Below are 12,570 nucleotides of genomic sequence, written 5' to 3'. Positions count from 1 at the left end.
ATATAATTCACACTGACCTTCAAGTTCACTTCCCCAACATGTCCACACCATCAGTAGCTGATGCAGTTCAAAACCGTCTATCCCATGTATTTATTCAACTCTTAGTTGCTCCTGTTTTTATTTAACTATGGCTGCTGACAGTCAGCGATATCGTGACCAACGCCAGGTCAGAGTCCACAAAGTTCCACCGAAGCGTGAAGACCACGTTCACGCTTGAGTAACACCTCACGTGCAGAGGAGACTGCTGACCATCTACTATTACTCGATTGACGCCATGCTACTTTACAACGCCATTTCAACGTGTTGCATTACAACTATCGGCGATAATATTGAGCGCTATAATCTTGATGCAACTTTGATCTAAAAGGAACCGTTGACGCACGAGTATCAGGGCCTCGATAAATATGTATCTCTGATCAAACATTAACGACATAGCAACGAACATGCATTACATCTATTTTGAAGACCGGTTTTTCTTAACTTGTCGTTGAACGTAAACGGCCACAACTGCAATGATGATTAAAAGAACGATGCCCAGTCCCAGGATGACACCATAAAAAGTGGAAGGAGACAAACAATCCGTCCGGGGCATCAGCATGCGGGATAGCATATCGACGGATCCATTTACCACCGCTAAGGATATTATAATAAGAATTTAAAATGGTTAATAATTTTAATTAAAAAACACATCTTACCAATTGGTAAATTATCCTCGTCTCTCGGAAGGAACACTTCAATAGCTCGATACATGGACAACCTTTCAGGATTAACTTCTTTGCTAGTATCAGTGGAATTAACAACTGCACGGCGTTTACGATTAGTCCGGGAATTATAAGGCAAACTGAAGAACAAATCAAAACATTAAAATTCCAAGAAAGACGCCTATAATTTTTCATTCAAACCACTTACTTGCAAGGAGTCTGAGGATAACACTTTTCGAAGCAAACCTGAATGTCGCACTGAATCAACACTCGCGCAGTAGTGGGGAAACGGAAGGCCTTCACAAGTGTATGCAAAATTAGTTACAAGAACATAAATATTTGGAAAAAAAATCGTTACCTTGAAGAGAACCCATTCAGTTGTGGTTTTCAACGTAGGAGTAGACTCACGAATTTTCTGGAAATTCCCAAAGAGCTTAGGCTTAACAGAGCAAGAAGCGTCAATCACTTGAAGCTGTGTGACTAAAGGACGTGCTGGGGCAGCACTTTGACTAGGAGCGACGTAAGGAACAAGAGGTTGACTGGTCTTGCCTGGAGTAGAAAAAATGTAAAAATTGCCTCACAAAAATCTAAAAGAATTTGAAAACAACCATCAGTTGCCCAACAATTCAGGACATTGGAGTCGAAGTTGAAAACATCGTCACCCAAAGTAAAGACCAGCGAAAGGGTTTGGCCCAAAAACACGGGACCCAGAACAGGAGGAGCAGTAGGACCTTCTCCATCCTGAATCTCCATCCACAGTTTTGGTCCTAAGAACGGAAAGTTAAAAAAATGCGGGCTCGTATTTAATTTGTATTAATTGCTCTCGACTAACAAAGAAGTAAAATGTATTAATTTTGGGTTTGTCGACGTATTCGTTGACGGGCTCTCGGAATTTGCTTACCAGGGTGTGTCCGCACAATAGCCTGATTGCTTTCTCCAACAACAGAAGACAAATCAAACTTGATGGTACGATTGTAGTCTTCGGGCCTATCGCAGCGGATAAGAATGTTGGTGTCGTACTCCTGAACCAAATCAGTATCCCACTGAATCATCAGCCGGTGCTGTAATAAAAAATAATAATAAGCACAAATAACCAACTAACAATAACAACAATTTTACCTCAATGAATGGGTTGGTTCGTTGAGAATATCCAGGAACAAGAGGTGGTGGTGGAGCTCCACAGATGTCTTGGCTCATAGTTAACTTGACTTCCTTCTCTCCATGACCCACAAATAAAATGCACTTATCAAAGAAGCCATATGGATAGATGAAACCACCAAAAGGCTTCGAAAACCTAACACAAAAAACCTCATTAGTAATTCTGTAGCATGATGAACACATTTTCCTACTTGAAATGGATGTCCATGTAAGTTTTCTGGCAATTAAGGTTAGTGGTGACCTCTTCACGGATATCAGCAGGATCATGGTAAGCTGATCCCCCAGTGCCAAATGCAGTTGGACCACCTGAAACAAAACAATTATATTTTGTAAACAACTAAAAACAGAAACATCATACCTGGAGCATTAGGAACTTGTGGGTAAACTCCACCTGGTTGAGGAACAGGAGGCGGAGGTGGAGGTAAACCTTGACCTGACTGCATAATGTATGGCACTGCACGTGCCTCTGCTGAACTATCCTGAGTTGGTGCTGGACTAGTTGTTTCAGCAGGAGCATCACGGGCATGGATTGAGTGTTCAATAGCAGCTGATGAAACAACAGAGAGCCAGCACACAAACTAAATCAAGATTAAAATCAAAATTTACTATTAAACAGTAAAAACCTTCACTCTAAACTCGGAACGTAACATAGCAAAACCCACTTGCCATGGACTACTGGTCTGCAATTTCACTAGAACCGTTCACGTTCGCAACTTGCTTGAGATTAACAATATCAACAGCCAAATGAAGTTAATCCCTTTGATTTTAAGTTTTGAAACTTGAATAACCCGTAAACTGACATCTTTTAACTTACCCCGATAAAGATTTCGGGCTTCATGGTGAATGATGACTAATGGACGTCCTGAGAGAGACTGAACACGTTTTACAATGCACTCGTCTCCTTTTAAAGCAGTCATTCCCGCTTCTTTTGCCTTGATTTCCATTGTATTAGTCGTGCTCATGGCCATCGGCTAATTCCAAAAGTAATTTACCTTTAGCTTACCCAACCCCATCCAATGATTTGAATTTCCCAGTATGATAATCATATGGTAATAAAAATTGACTGAATTTTCCTTTAGTTGCAAATTTTGCTAGTAAAAAAAAATTGCAGTGAAATCGGAAAAAATTAATAATCCCAAACAATGATTGCCAACAATAATGACGACGTTGCATTCCAGAATGTTCCTTTGTTTCCCTTCACGTGTATGCAGGTATTATGCAATGGCGGCATTGGTGACCCTTCCTTTTTTCGCACCCTGTGATCCAACCCCACCGTCAATTAATATCGGATTGTGGACCTATAAAAGGTGGCAACTGACAGTCGATCAGTACCGACTCATTCACCATGTCTCGTCACAGCAAGGTTGTTTCTCAGGTTCTCTTCTCGGTAAGTTTCAATTCATTTAACTGTTATAAATGTCATTAACTTAATTAATTTAATTTAATTGTTTATTTTGTGTCGAATAAGGTGGGACTTGTGGTGTTACTTCTAGCCACATGTAAGACGGACGGAGCGAGTGTGGCGGTTGATTCGACCAAGGATTCGTATGTCAAACCTGCAGCAGTTGAGACGGACACGAAAGAGGCGGCCGCCAAGGACCAGGAGCAGCTGGACCCTCGCATTGGTCTGTACACGCAAAAAGTAGAGGCTTACGGTTCAGTTGGACCCATTGGAGGCAATAGCGCTTTCTACTTGACTTCGTTGCTGCCTGGCTACGGTAATTGTCGATTTGTGCCCTGCCCATGTGTGCACGTCATCAATGTCGGTGGCCTCGGTGGGAGGCTGATTGTTTCTTGAATGGGTTCAACTGTTGCCTTTGTCTTTTCATTCGATACAAACTCATTTTGTATTTTATTTTCATTTTCTCTTTACTTCTTTAGGTGGTTATTCTTTACCCGCTAGCAGTTACGGCGCCTACCAACCGAGTTATGCTGCTGCCGCCCCTGCCTACCCGAGTTCCGGTTCCGCTTATTCCGGCGGATTGGCCTACGCTCCAGCTGCCCAGCAGACTTATTATGGTGGCGCGTCTTACGGAGCCTCTCCTGCCTCTTACGGATCACCGGCTTACAGCGCCCCTGCATCTTCTTATGGTGCCACTCCTGCACCCGCCTATGGTGCATCAGCTTACGGGGTCACTCCAGCAGCTTCTACTTATGGCGCTACACAGGCTTATGGTGTCACTGCTGCTCCCACTTACGCCACTCCAGCTTCCAGTTATTCCGCACCAGCCTATGGCGTCACCCAGGCTTATGGAAACATGCCAGCGTACAGCGGATCGACTTACGTGACTCCAGCTGCTGCCTACAGCGCATCTTACGGCGTCACTCCTGCTTACGGTGCAGCAGCCTATGGTGTCAACTATGGAAACATGGCGTCATCATACGGTGCATCGGCTTACGGTGTTACTCCGGCTCCCGTTTACAACATGGCTTCTTCTTACGGCGGAGTCTATGGTGTCACTCCAGCCCCATCTTACGGTATGGGCTCTTCCTATGGCGCATCTGCTTATGGAGTTACCCAGGCCCCCACCTATGGCATGGGATCCTTCTACTCTGGATCGTCTTACGGTGCCACTCAAGCTCCGGTCTACGGCGGATCTTCTTACGGTGTCACTCCGGCCTACGGTGGATCTGCTTATGGTGCCACTCCTGCTTATGGCAACATGGCGTCTTCCTACGGCGCATCCTCTTATGATGTTACACCTGCTTCGGTCTACAACAACTTGAACAACTACGGAATGGGATCGTCCTACTCTGCGCCTTCCTACTACTCCGCTCCGGCTTATGCTGTCACTCCGGCTCCAGCATACAACAGTTACATGATGGGCTCCTCTTACGGATCTTATGGCGCCACTCCGTCTCCCTACATGTCTTACGGCGGAAATTCGAATATGCCCAACGTTTATGGTGGATCGACTTACGGCGCTGGAGGCTACACTGGTAGCAGTTATGGCGTTGCACCGTCTCCTTACTCTTCGTACGGCGTTTCTTCCTATTATCCGGATGCTTACTACTCCACTGGATACGGCGGAGCTTACGGAACCGGATACAACAGCGGCTACAACATGAACCGATACGGAAGCATTGCTGCATACTAGTCTTACCTTTCCGCCTGTTTGTTATTTATTGTTGATATTATGAAATCAAATAGAAGTATTAATTTAACTGAAAGGAATTTTGTCAATTTGGATTTACTTGAGCCCCACACACTTTTCTTCTATTCAGGGATGAAAAATTTACAATGTTGAAATTTATTGAAAACGTCACCGGATAGTTGTAAAGAGATAAAAAGGTACAAACATTTACAAAAGCATCTTGGCAAACTCTGCAACCAAAACCAGACATGGAATTAATAAACATTTGATATTAAGCCAAGATGGAAAAGAGAGGATACCTTCATAATTGATGCGTCCGTCTTTGTCGACATCAGCCATTTTAATGAGGTCGTTAAGACCTTGTTCGGTCATGGACTCATCAATGAGTTCCATTGCTAGTCTCAATTCGTCCTAATAAATTATTAGTTTTGAATCTGGGATCAATGTTTGACTAATCGAAAATTTACTTTAGTGATGAAGCCATTCTTATCCCGATCGAATACCCGAAAGGCGGCTACCAAATCTAGACCGGCTTCTTCATCCGCACTGCTGCCACTCGTCTGTTCCGGCGGGGGGCGAAGAGCTTGGATCCGTTTAACCCATTGGAAAAATTCTGTTTCGTTCATCAGAGTACTTCCTGTCATCAAATTTTAAACAAGAAAAGAAAAAAAACAAAAAAACAGGAAAGAAAAAGAGAAAGAAAAAGGTTAGTCTCGGTGAAAAGAAACATCATTCCGGAAGCCTTTTCTTTCAATGTCAAATCCGACGACACGCCAGCCCAGCCCCGACGATTTCTGGTTTTATTTTGCACTGTAAAGTTATTTCCAACTTGGCATGCAGTCTGACAGGTTTAAAAGACTCGAGTGATGGATATAGGTCGCCTGAGATTTCGATTGCCCCTGCCGTACAGTGTGTCGAAGAACCTCTTGCTGGTTTATCTTTATTTCACGTAAAAAGGAAGAGTGACACACGTTGCGCAGTATTTTACAGAATTATTATTTTGTTTTTTTGTTTTTAAGTCGCACAAGTGCGTGCGTGAGAAAAGGACTTTTGTGAAACACGTGGTTCTCCGAGTCTGAGTTTAAATTTAGTCCGGCATTAAACACCAGACGCGGAGCTGGTTGCATTTCTCTTTTTTTTTCCCCCCGCTGGATGGTTACGGAATACAGCGAGCAGGTTCAGTGATTTATTATAGTTTTTTAATAAAAGGCGTGGTGTTGAAAAGCAAATCATATTCACTGACTCACTGTGGGCCACTAAATTAACAATTAATTGAAAAGAAATAATTCGTAAGTAATTTTACCCGATTGGCTGGCCTGTCGGACTAAATTCAGGACGATATCCTCACGTAAATTGATGCCCAGTTGTTGGAGCATGCTTTGAACTTCTAAGGCGGTTATTCGTCCATCCCTATCTTGATCCATCAAGATAAAAGCCGTCCGTAATTCTAAATTTTCCAACGAATCGAATTGCAATCAAACCAGCTGCCAACGGCCAAGAAAAGAATGGATTATTTCAAAAATACAGACAATACCATCTATCTCGGACTGTGATGGAACCCGATTCATGGCGGACAAGCAGCGGACGCACGGATATAGAGAAAATAGAATCAAAAGATCTAGGAGAGAGACAGAGAGCGAGAAAAGAGTCTGACTGGCGAGCGGGGAGGCCACGGGCCCACTGCGACTAAAAATACTGAAAAAGACAAGAGAGACACGCGATGTGTTCCACTTCTTTTTGACACGACGCGGGCGCGGTATATATTGCACACACACACACACACACACGTATGCGCGCTAACAGGAGAAGAAAAAAACGGACGGCAAGCAACGGGCGTCCTCTATACGTATTCGGCCACCGAAAATAGAACGAAATCACGCCGTTAGACACTACGGCGGAGAGACGAGTCGATCCGGCATTCGTGCTGTGGAGACTAGTGACGTTACGTTGGCAAACGGCAGTTTAATAAACTTCTCTCTCAACAAAAGGTATTCGATGGCTGCGTACAAGTTTGTTAAGCGTCACTACTACTACTACTACCTGCATCCGGTTCATTTCGGATCTCGACTGGCGGCAACGTGTTGAATCCGCCAAGACGCCTACGTATGAACCAATTGTCCGGATTCAAGTGGATTCGCGTCAACAACAAGAGAGAACTTTTCCGTCTACATTTCTGATTCACTGTCACGGACATACAACTTTCTCAGTCGTTTTTTCCCTGCTGCCCCATGCAATCAGCTACGTGACAAGATCCTTTCATGAATCGTGATGATGAAGGTGAACCGCTTTTTCTCGATCCTAGTCACGACGGCCTACAATTCACGATACGAGAGACCAACATCATCAACTTGAGCGTCTCGGCCGCAGCAAACGATTGAAATGGAAGAAAAGCCAAAATTAATTGCCCATCAACTGTTTAGCGGAGTATAACGTAGGTCTAATACATCTTGTACAATATAGACGTTTGATTCCATCCGGCGGCGGCGGCGGCTAATATACGACGCAGATGTTTCCGTCTACTAGACTTGAGAACACACTGCACGTTTATTAATCTCGGCGTGGCTTGAATGAACGCAGCACATTTAGAACGTGATTTTTTCTTTTTTTGTCCGCGTCCAGCCGGCGACTCGATTCGCTTCGCTCAATAGCTATTAGTTTGACATGACAAATGGGTACAGAAGGATCAGCGAGTTAAGCTTCTAGATCAAAAGATAACGAACCTCGGTACACAGCTACATGAGCTTTCATTAACTTTCTTCTTCTTCTTCTTTCTTTTTTTCATGAATGGAAACTTAATTCGGCGACAAAGGCTAAACCGGAATTCAGACCTGATGAGCTCTGTTGGAACATGGAGCTAATTCCATCCGCTACACTTCCTGTGTCTGCATAATTCGATAGAGCCGGTCCATTTTTGCTAAAAGTGTACATACCGGCGGAGATAAAAAGCCGAGTTCCACCTGCCAAACTAATAATTCTTCCACAATTTTCCAGAGAGTCGTGCACTGCATCCTGAAAGTCAACGGATGACAAGCTCCCAATTATCAATGTACCTGATTATTGCATTACGAAATTCAGTTAGAGCCCCTGACGTAAGGGCGTACATTTTTTGAACAGGCCGGAAGTAAGGAATGAAATAAGGAACTCACCGCTATAGCCCACGGCGCAGCTGAAAATCACGTTGCTAACGCTGTTCAATTCACGTGACGCATATTTTTCTGTCGCGCTCGCCAAATCATTTGGCCGAACTTAAAAATTAACTAACGTCATCAAGTAGTAAAAGTCACGAGAATGGCCCGGTCCGATGACGAACGCCTTCGTGTCGGATGAGGTTATGTTGCAATATTTAGTGTAGCACGCCGTAGAGCTTACGGTGTATTATACAAATACTCGTGAATATAATTTGAATGTAATTGAATAACAACGACGAGCAAATGGTTCGCAAAAAAATAGTACCATCGAATCAAATAGACGGGGAAAGAGAAGAAGGAATGTTTCTTTTGCATTGTTCAAAGAGTAGACGCTAGCTGGCGGTAAAGTTCTCCGTCGGAAGAGCTGGATCTTAAACGGACCACTGCCAAGAGCCGGGCCTGAATCGATGAATTCCCATTCCTTGTGAAACATGTCATTACCGAGAAATGAAAACGAAAATGTCACTTACGGCGTAATCTACGTCCCACTGGTTATACTTCCGGGCTAGATGATAAAGTTGGGCGGCCAGTTGCGAAAGGCTCGGCTCAGCATCGAGGTCAGCTGACTCAATTAACAAAGAAAACAAATCTAAACAAAGACTTGCCTGAATAAACAAACAAAAGCAGAAGAAGAAGATGTTATGATAAGCCATTATTAAGATGGCTAATGGGTTGTCAAACCTGTTTTCGGTGCTGGTTCTCATTGCCCAGCTGATTTATATCATTCAAAAGTTCCGTCAACAGTTGGCTGCAATAATCGATCGCCTCCGAACGGAATTCGTCGTCGCCAAGGTACAAACGATCGTTGGATTCCACTGATGTGTTTACAAAAAGATTAACAAGATGATCGAGATTTCGATTTGGGGTGGAAACCAACCGTTTGGAACGTGGTAGATGTAATCGGGTTGCAGGTAGGCCGAAAGTAAACGAATCGCTTGGAGGTAGATGGTGGAACGCAATCGATGCATCGTGTGGTTGATGGAGAATGTCCGTGCGTTACGCAACAAACGCCGTAGATGGTGAAGTCGATTTTGATCGGGCGTGTCCTTCAAGTGGTGGGGGGAAAAAATGACATATTATCACGCGTCATTTCGAGGAATAATATGAAAGTTATAAGGCGTACGGGCTGGACTAAAAGGGTGGAGAGAAGGTTGGCCAGACTGGCCATGATCCATTGCTCCTGTGTCGGTGAGAATTCAGTCACCAAATTGATGGCTCCTTCAAGGCAGGCGTCGGCTTGTCCGAGGCATTCATTGGCCAAGGCCACTTGGCTCGACAGCAAATACAACCGGAATCGAATCATTGGACACGAAATGGCCGGAATGGTGATGTAGGCAAAGGCGCCACAAGCACGAACAAAATGGCCAGTTTTCTCGTTGTGCTCCTGAATCAACTGGCGTGTCCGACTACTCAAGCGATTGATCGCCTGCGTTCATAATAGACAAACACGCACTGTTACATGGCGTGTCCTATGGTCATAATGAGGTAATGGTCTCGAATATAAAAACCTGGACTAAATGAGCCAACACGGGGTCGAGATTGGTGAAGGCCGCTCGAGCATCGCCATAAAACGATAGCATCTGCTGGAAATCACGGCCAAAATCGACGCGGTCAATAAGGGCGATAGCTAGCTCGCTGATCTGTCGCTTTTCGTCCTCGACGCTGGTGGCGCTAAACACAAAAAAGGAAAAACACGCACTCAATTTCAATCATCGATAGAGACGGGTGTTGGTTAAGTGGCTACTTGAGTGTGTCATGGAGGATGCGAGCGATGAATAAAAGGTGATCGACCATAAGTGGATGACTTAATGGTCGATCGTAATCGATTAGGAATTGTTGAAGTAAAATTTTCGCCGCTTCTGCTCGTGATTGACCCTCCGGGTAGACGTCTAACAGCCCCATTAGTGGATCCTAAAAACAAATGGGTGAGCACGTTCGGTTGTTATGGTGTTTGAAAGTTTGCTGGAGCGTATTTCATCAGTATACCGTAGTGAATAAGCTTTGGTAATCAATTTGGTCCGTCCTTATCAAAGCATGGACTATGTTATTCAATTGAGAAACATGGTGAGCTTGGGCCTTTGGTCGGAAATGATGGACGATATCGTTAATGATGACATGAACTTCCTTGACCTTAAAATCAAGTTTGTGTTACTTTTCATTCCGAATTTTGTTTTCTGGTTTTTATCGCAGGTACTACTTACCCTCCAATGACTTAGACAATGACAATGACTTACCCTCCAATGACGAAGAAGATAAGGCATCCAGGCTTCGATACACTGAAGGTATGACTCGGCGTCCTCTTTCCGACTCAAATAGGGCCAGATAACATTCAGCATTTTCCCCGGTTTGGATTCCGAAGAAGAAGCCAGATTGCTACTGAGAACTTGGCCCATCATTACCATCAGTTGTTGACTAGAAACACCTGAGTGAAAATGGAAATTTGAGAATTTTCATAACAATGATTTATCACAGTTGTTTACCTGTTGAGGGAGTCGTTGTGATATGAAGAGCCAGTTCCAGGCACCTGGGTAAGACAAAATCGGATGGGAACTGACTGAGAAGGGATAGCCATAGCAATCCTCTGCAACCCAATTGAATAACAAATTAGTTACAACAAATAAAACTGACCTTATCGGATTTTTAAAAATAGGTAAACATTGTTTTACGGTTCAGGTTGATTGAAACTCTGTCGCCAGATTGCGTCCAGTCCGTCGTGCTGGCCGGTGTTGGCCAAGGTCTGGAAAATCCAGTCATAGGCAGGCGAAAAAAGTGACAAATAATCCGCCAAGTCGGTTCGGAAAACGGTGAGTTCGGTTCGAACACTGTTACTGTATAGCTGCCCATCAACGTTTTATTGGTAAATCAAAGGTTAATAACCGACATAAGATAAAGTTACCTGATTGTAGGAGAGAAACAAATCTCGGACGTTTTCAATTACAAATGAGCGGTCTTGAGTGAATTGTTCTAGTCCAATGCGCATCAAGTACGCGCGTGCGTAGGCGGCAACTAATGGATTTCCCACACCGCGAATGGCCCTCGACAATCGGATCAAATTAGCGGAAAAATCCCTGAAAATGACGCAGTTGATGTTGGTTGAGCAACAAGCCTAAGGGACAACATTTAGAAGTCATCTCACGTGTTTTCCAAAAATGAGTAGCTTTTCAGGACGGCCATTTCGACATAAATTCGCGGCAACAGTTCTCTGACTGATGCAATTTTGTACATCCAGTTGCGACACGTCTCACGGGCTGCTTCAGAAACGTGCTCCGGTTTAAAATACTTTGGTAGTTGGTGATCTACCAGTCTAGAGATGACCAATGAGACAATCGTACTCGTTTCCGAGAATAACGACATGATGGAATTTTACCTGATATCTCCTTTTTCCGCAATTCTTTCAAAAACCATTCGACCAAAGTTATCCAAAATATCGGTAATGAGGGCGAATTTGCTCGGATAAAAGGCAAAGGGGTGAGTTTCAAGCAGAAGTTTAGAGCACTGAAAAAGAATAAAAAGCCATAAATATTGGTGAGCTATGAATTCACTTCAAAACATTTTAAATAGATACCTGAATGACAATTTTCAGTGCTTTGACTCTTTGATCTAAAGCCCATGCTTGGTGGAGTTCATGACTGATTTGTGTAATTCGTGAGACATAGTCATCCCTGGAAAGTCCCTTGTGTTCACTCACATGCTCTTCAAATTCATCCAGCTGTTGTAGCCTGTGCTTGATTTTGTCATTGATCTGCTGTTTGACGACCACTAAGAATGATATTTATATAGATAGATATTTTGGTCAGCTCATGGTTTAGAAAACTTATTGATTCAGTTTTACGTTACATTTTTCTCCCCCTTGAAGGAAACTAGATGTGATGGATAATTTCTCTGACGTTGTAAACTTTCCTAAAATGGAAGTTCTGTGCCTGAGCCACTCTTTCGATACACTGTCTTTCTGGTTAGAGGCTGGAGAGTAAAGTTCAGGCCCTTCGACTTCATCTTTCGACACAAACTGGCTGAGAGGGTCACTGCCCTCCAGTGCCCGGCTCAAGGGATCAGAGTAGGCCAACACAATTTTTTTCTTTGGAGAAATAGGTTTTGTTTTGGGATTGATTTCTTTATAAGTGGAACTAAGCAGTGGGTGGGGTAATCTGTCATTCGGTGTCCTTAAGCTTCGATTCGCAAGTTCCTCCTCCTTATAGTTGCGCCGCTTAGCAACCCTATTAAAAAAAGATTAACTCGGATCTATCTCTCAATTGTTGTTAATCACATGACGAGCGTACCATTTGTAAGAAACCATGCTTGTTATTACGTGTTGACAAGTCCAAAACCTTGTTATTTCGAACCGGAAAACTAACAAAGTGAAAAAACAAAACTGAGACAAATGAGCAGACGACGCGAAATTGTTGATAAAATTCCCACGGCGCACGGGCG

The 12,570-nt window shown here is 43.7% G+C and overlaps 3 protein-coding genes across 4 annotated transcripts; 1 reads left to right on the top strand and 2 right to left on the bottom strand.

The window, feature by feature from the left end:
* Positions 1-385: 385 nt before the first annotated feature.
* Positions 386-2,792, bottom strand: LOC124347036. Its single transcript, XM_046798425.1, has 10 exons — positions 2,674-2,792; positions 2,218-2,437; positions 2,051-2,165; positions 1,821-1,995; positions 1,603-1,762; positions 1,310-1,468; positions 1,060-1,250; positions 910-998; positions 696-841; positions 386-633 (listed from the first exon to the last, which is right to left on the bottom strand). Exons 1-10 carry the CDS (start codon positions 2,695-2,697, stop codon positions 455-457), a joined length of 1,458 nt encoding a protein of 485 aa, XP_046654381.1. The 5' UTR covers positions 2,698-2,792; the 3' UTR covers positions 386-454.
* A 326-nt stretch (positions 2,793-3,118) lies between these two features.
* LOC124346879 (prisilkin-39-like) lies at positions 3,119-5,030 on the top strand. Of its 2 annotated transcripts, none has more exons than XM_046798415.1 (3): positions 3,119-3,246; positions 3,328-3,484; positions 3,741-5,030. In XM_046798415.1, the coding sequence occupies exons 1-3, from the start codon at positions 3,205-3,207 to the stop codon at positions 4,955-4,957; spliced, it is 1,416 nt and encodes a 471-aa protein (XP_046654371.1). In that variant the 5' UTR covers positions 3,119-3,204; the 3' UTR covers positions 4,958-5,030. The 2 variants fall into 2 exon arrangements, with proteins under 2 accessions (XP_046654371.1, XP_046654369.1); XM_046798413.1 differs by having other exon boundaries at positions 3,328-3,577.
* Positions 5,031-5,049: 19 nt separating this feature from the next.
* On the bottom strand, positions 5,050-12,544 carry LOC124349923 (VPS35 endosomal protein-sorting factor-like). Its single transcript, XM_046800862.1, is given in 22 exon segments — positions 5,050-5,184; positions 5,254-5,365; positions 5,422-5,591; positions 6,258-6,401; positions 6,489-6,604; positions 6,606-6,640; positions 8,613-8,747; positions 8,824-8,957; positions 9,020-9,188; positions 9,266-9,568; positions 9,651-9,813; positions 9,887-10,053; positions 10,129-10,272; positions 10,377-10,564; positions 10,623-10,723; positions 10,809-10,978; positions 11,039-11,210; positions 11,279-11,446; positions 11,510-11,637; positions 11,708-11,901; positions 11,980-12,356; positions 12,420-12,544. Coding segments are annotated over 22 exon segments (3,330 nt in total). The 5' UTR covers positions 12,437-12,544; the 3' UTR covers positions 5,050-5,161.
* Positions 12,545-12,570: the final 26 nt, after the last annotated feature.

The sequence above is a fragment of the Daphnia pulicaria genome, chromosome 1 (genome assembly GCF_021234035.1).
Source record: "Daphnia pulicaria isolate SC F1-1A chromosome 1, SC_F0-13Bv2, whole genome shotgun sequence".
NCBI classification, from domain to species: Eukaryota; Metazoa; Arthropoda; class Branchiopoda; order Diplostraca; family Daphniidae; genus Daphnia; species Daphnia pulicaria.
The sequence above is the reverse complement of the archived record's forward strand: the minus strand, read 5'-3'. Positions and strand labels throughout refer to the sequence as shown.

Coding starts and splice junctions, on each gene's coding strand:
- LOC124347036 (XM_046798425.1), bottom strand. CDS start 2,697: ATGAAGCCCGAAATCTTTATCGGG. Junction 1,763..1,820: donor GAACCAACCCATTCATTGAG/GTAAAATTGTTG, acceptor TTTTTATTACAG/CACCGGCTGATGATTCAGTG. Junction 634..695: donor CGAGGATAATTTACCAATTG/GTAAGATGTGTT, acceptor TAATATCCTTAG/CGGTGGTAAATGGATCCGTC.
- LOC124346879 (XM_046798413.1), top strand. CDS start 3,205: ATGTCTCGTCACAGCAAGGTTGTTTCTCAGGTTCTCTTCTCG. Junction 3,247..3,327: donor TTTCTCAGGTTCTCTTCTCG/GTAAGTTTCAAT, acceptor GTGTCGAATAAG/GTGGGACTTGTGGTGTTACT. Junction 3,578..3,740: donor TTCGTTGCTGCCTGGCTACG/GTAATTGTCGAT, acceptor TTACTTCTTTAG/GTGGTTATTCTTTACCCGCT.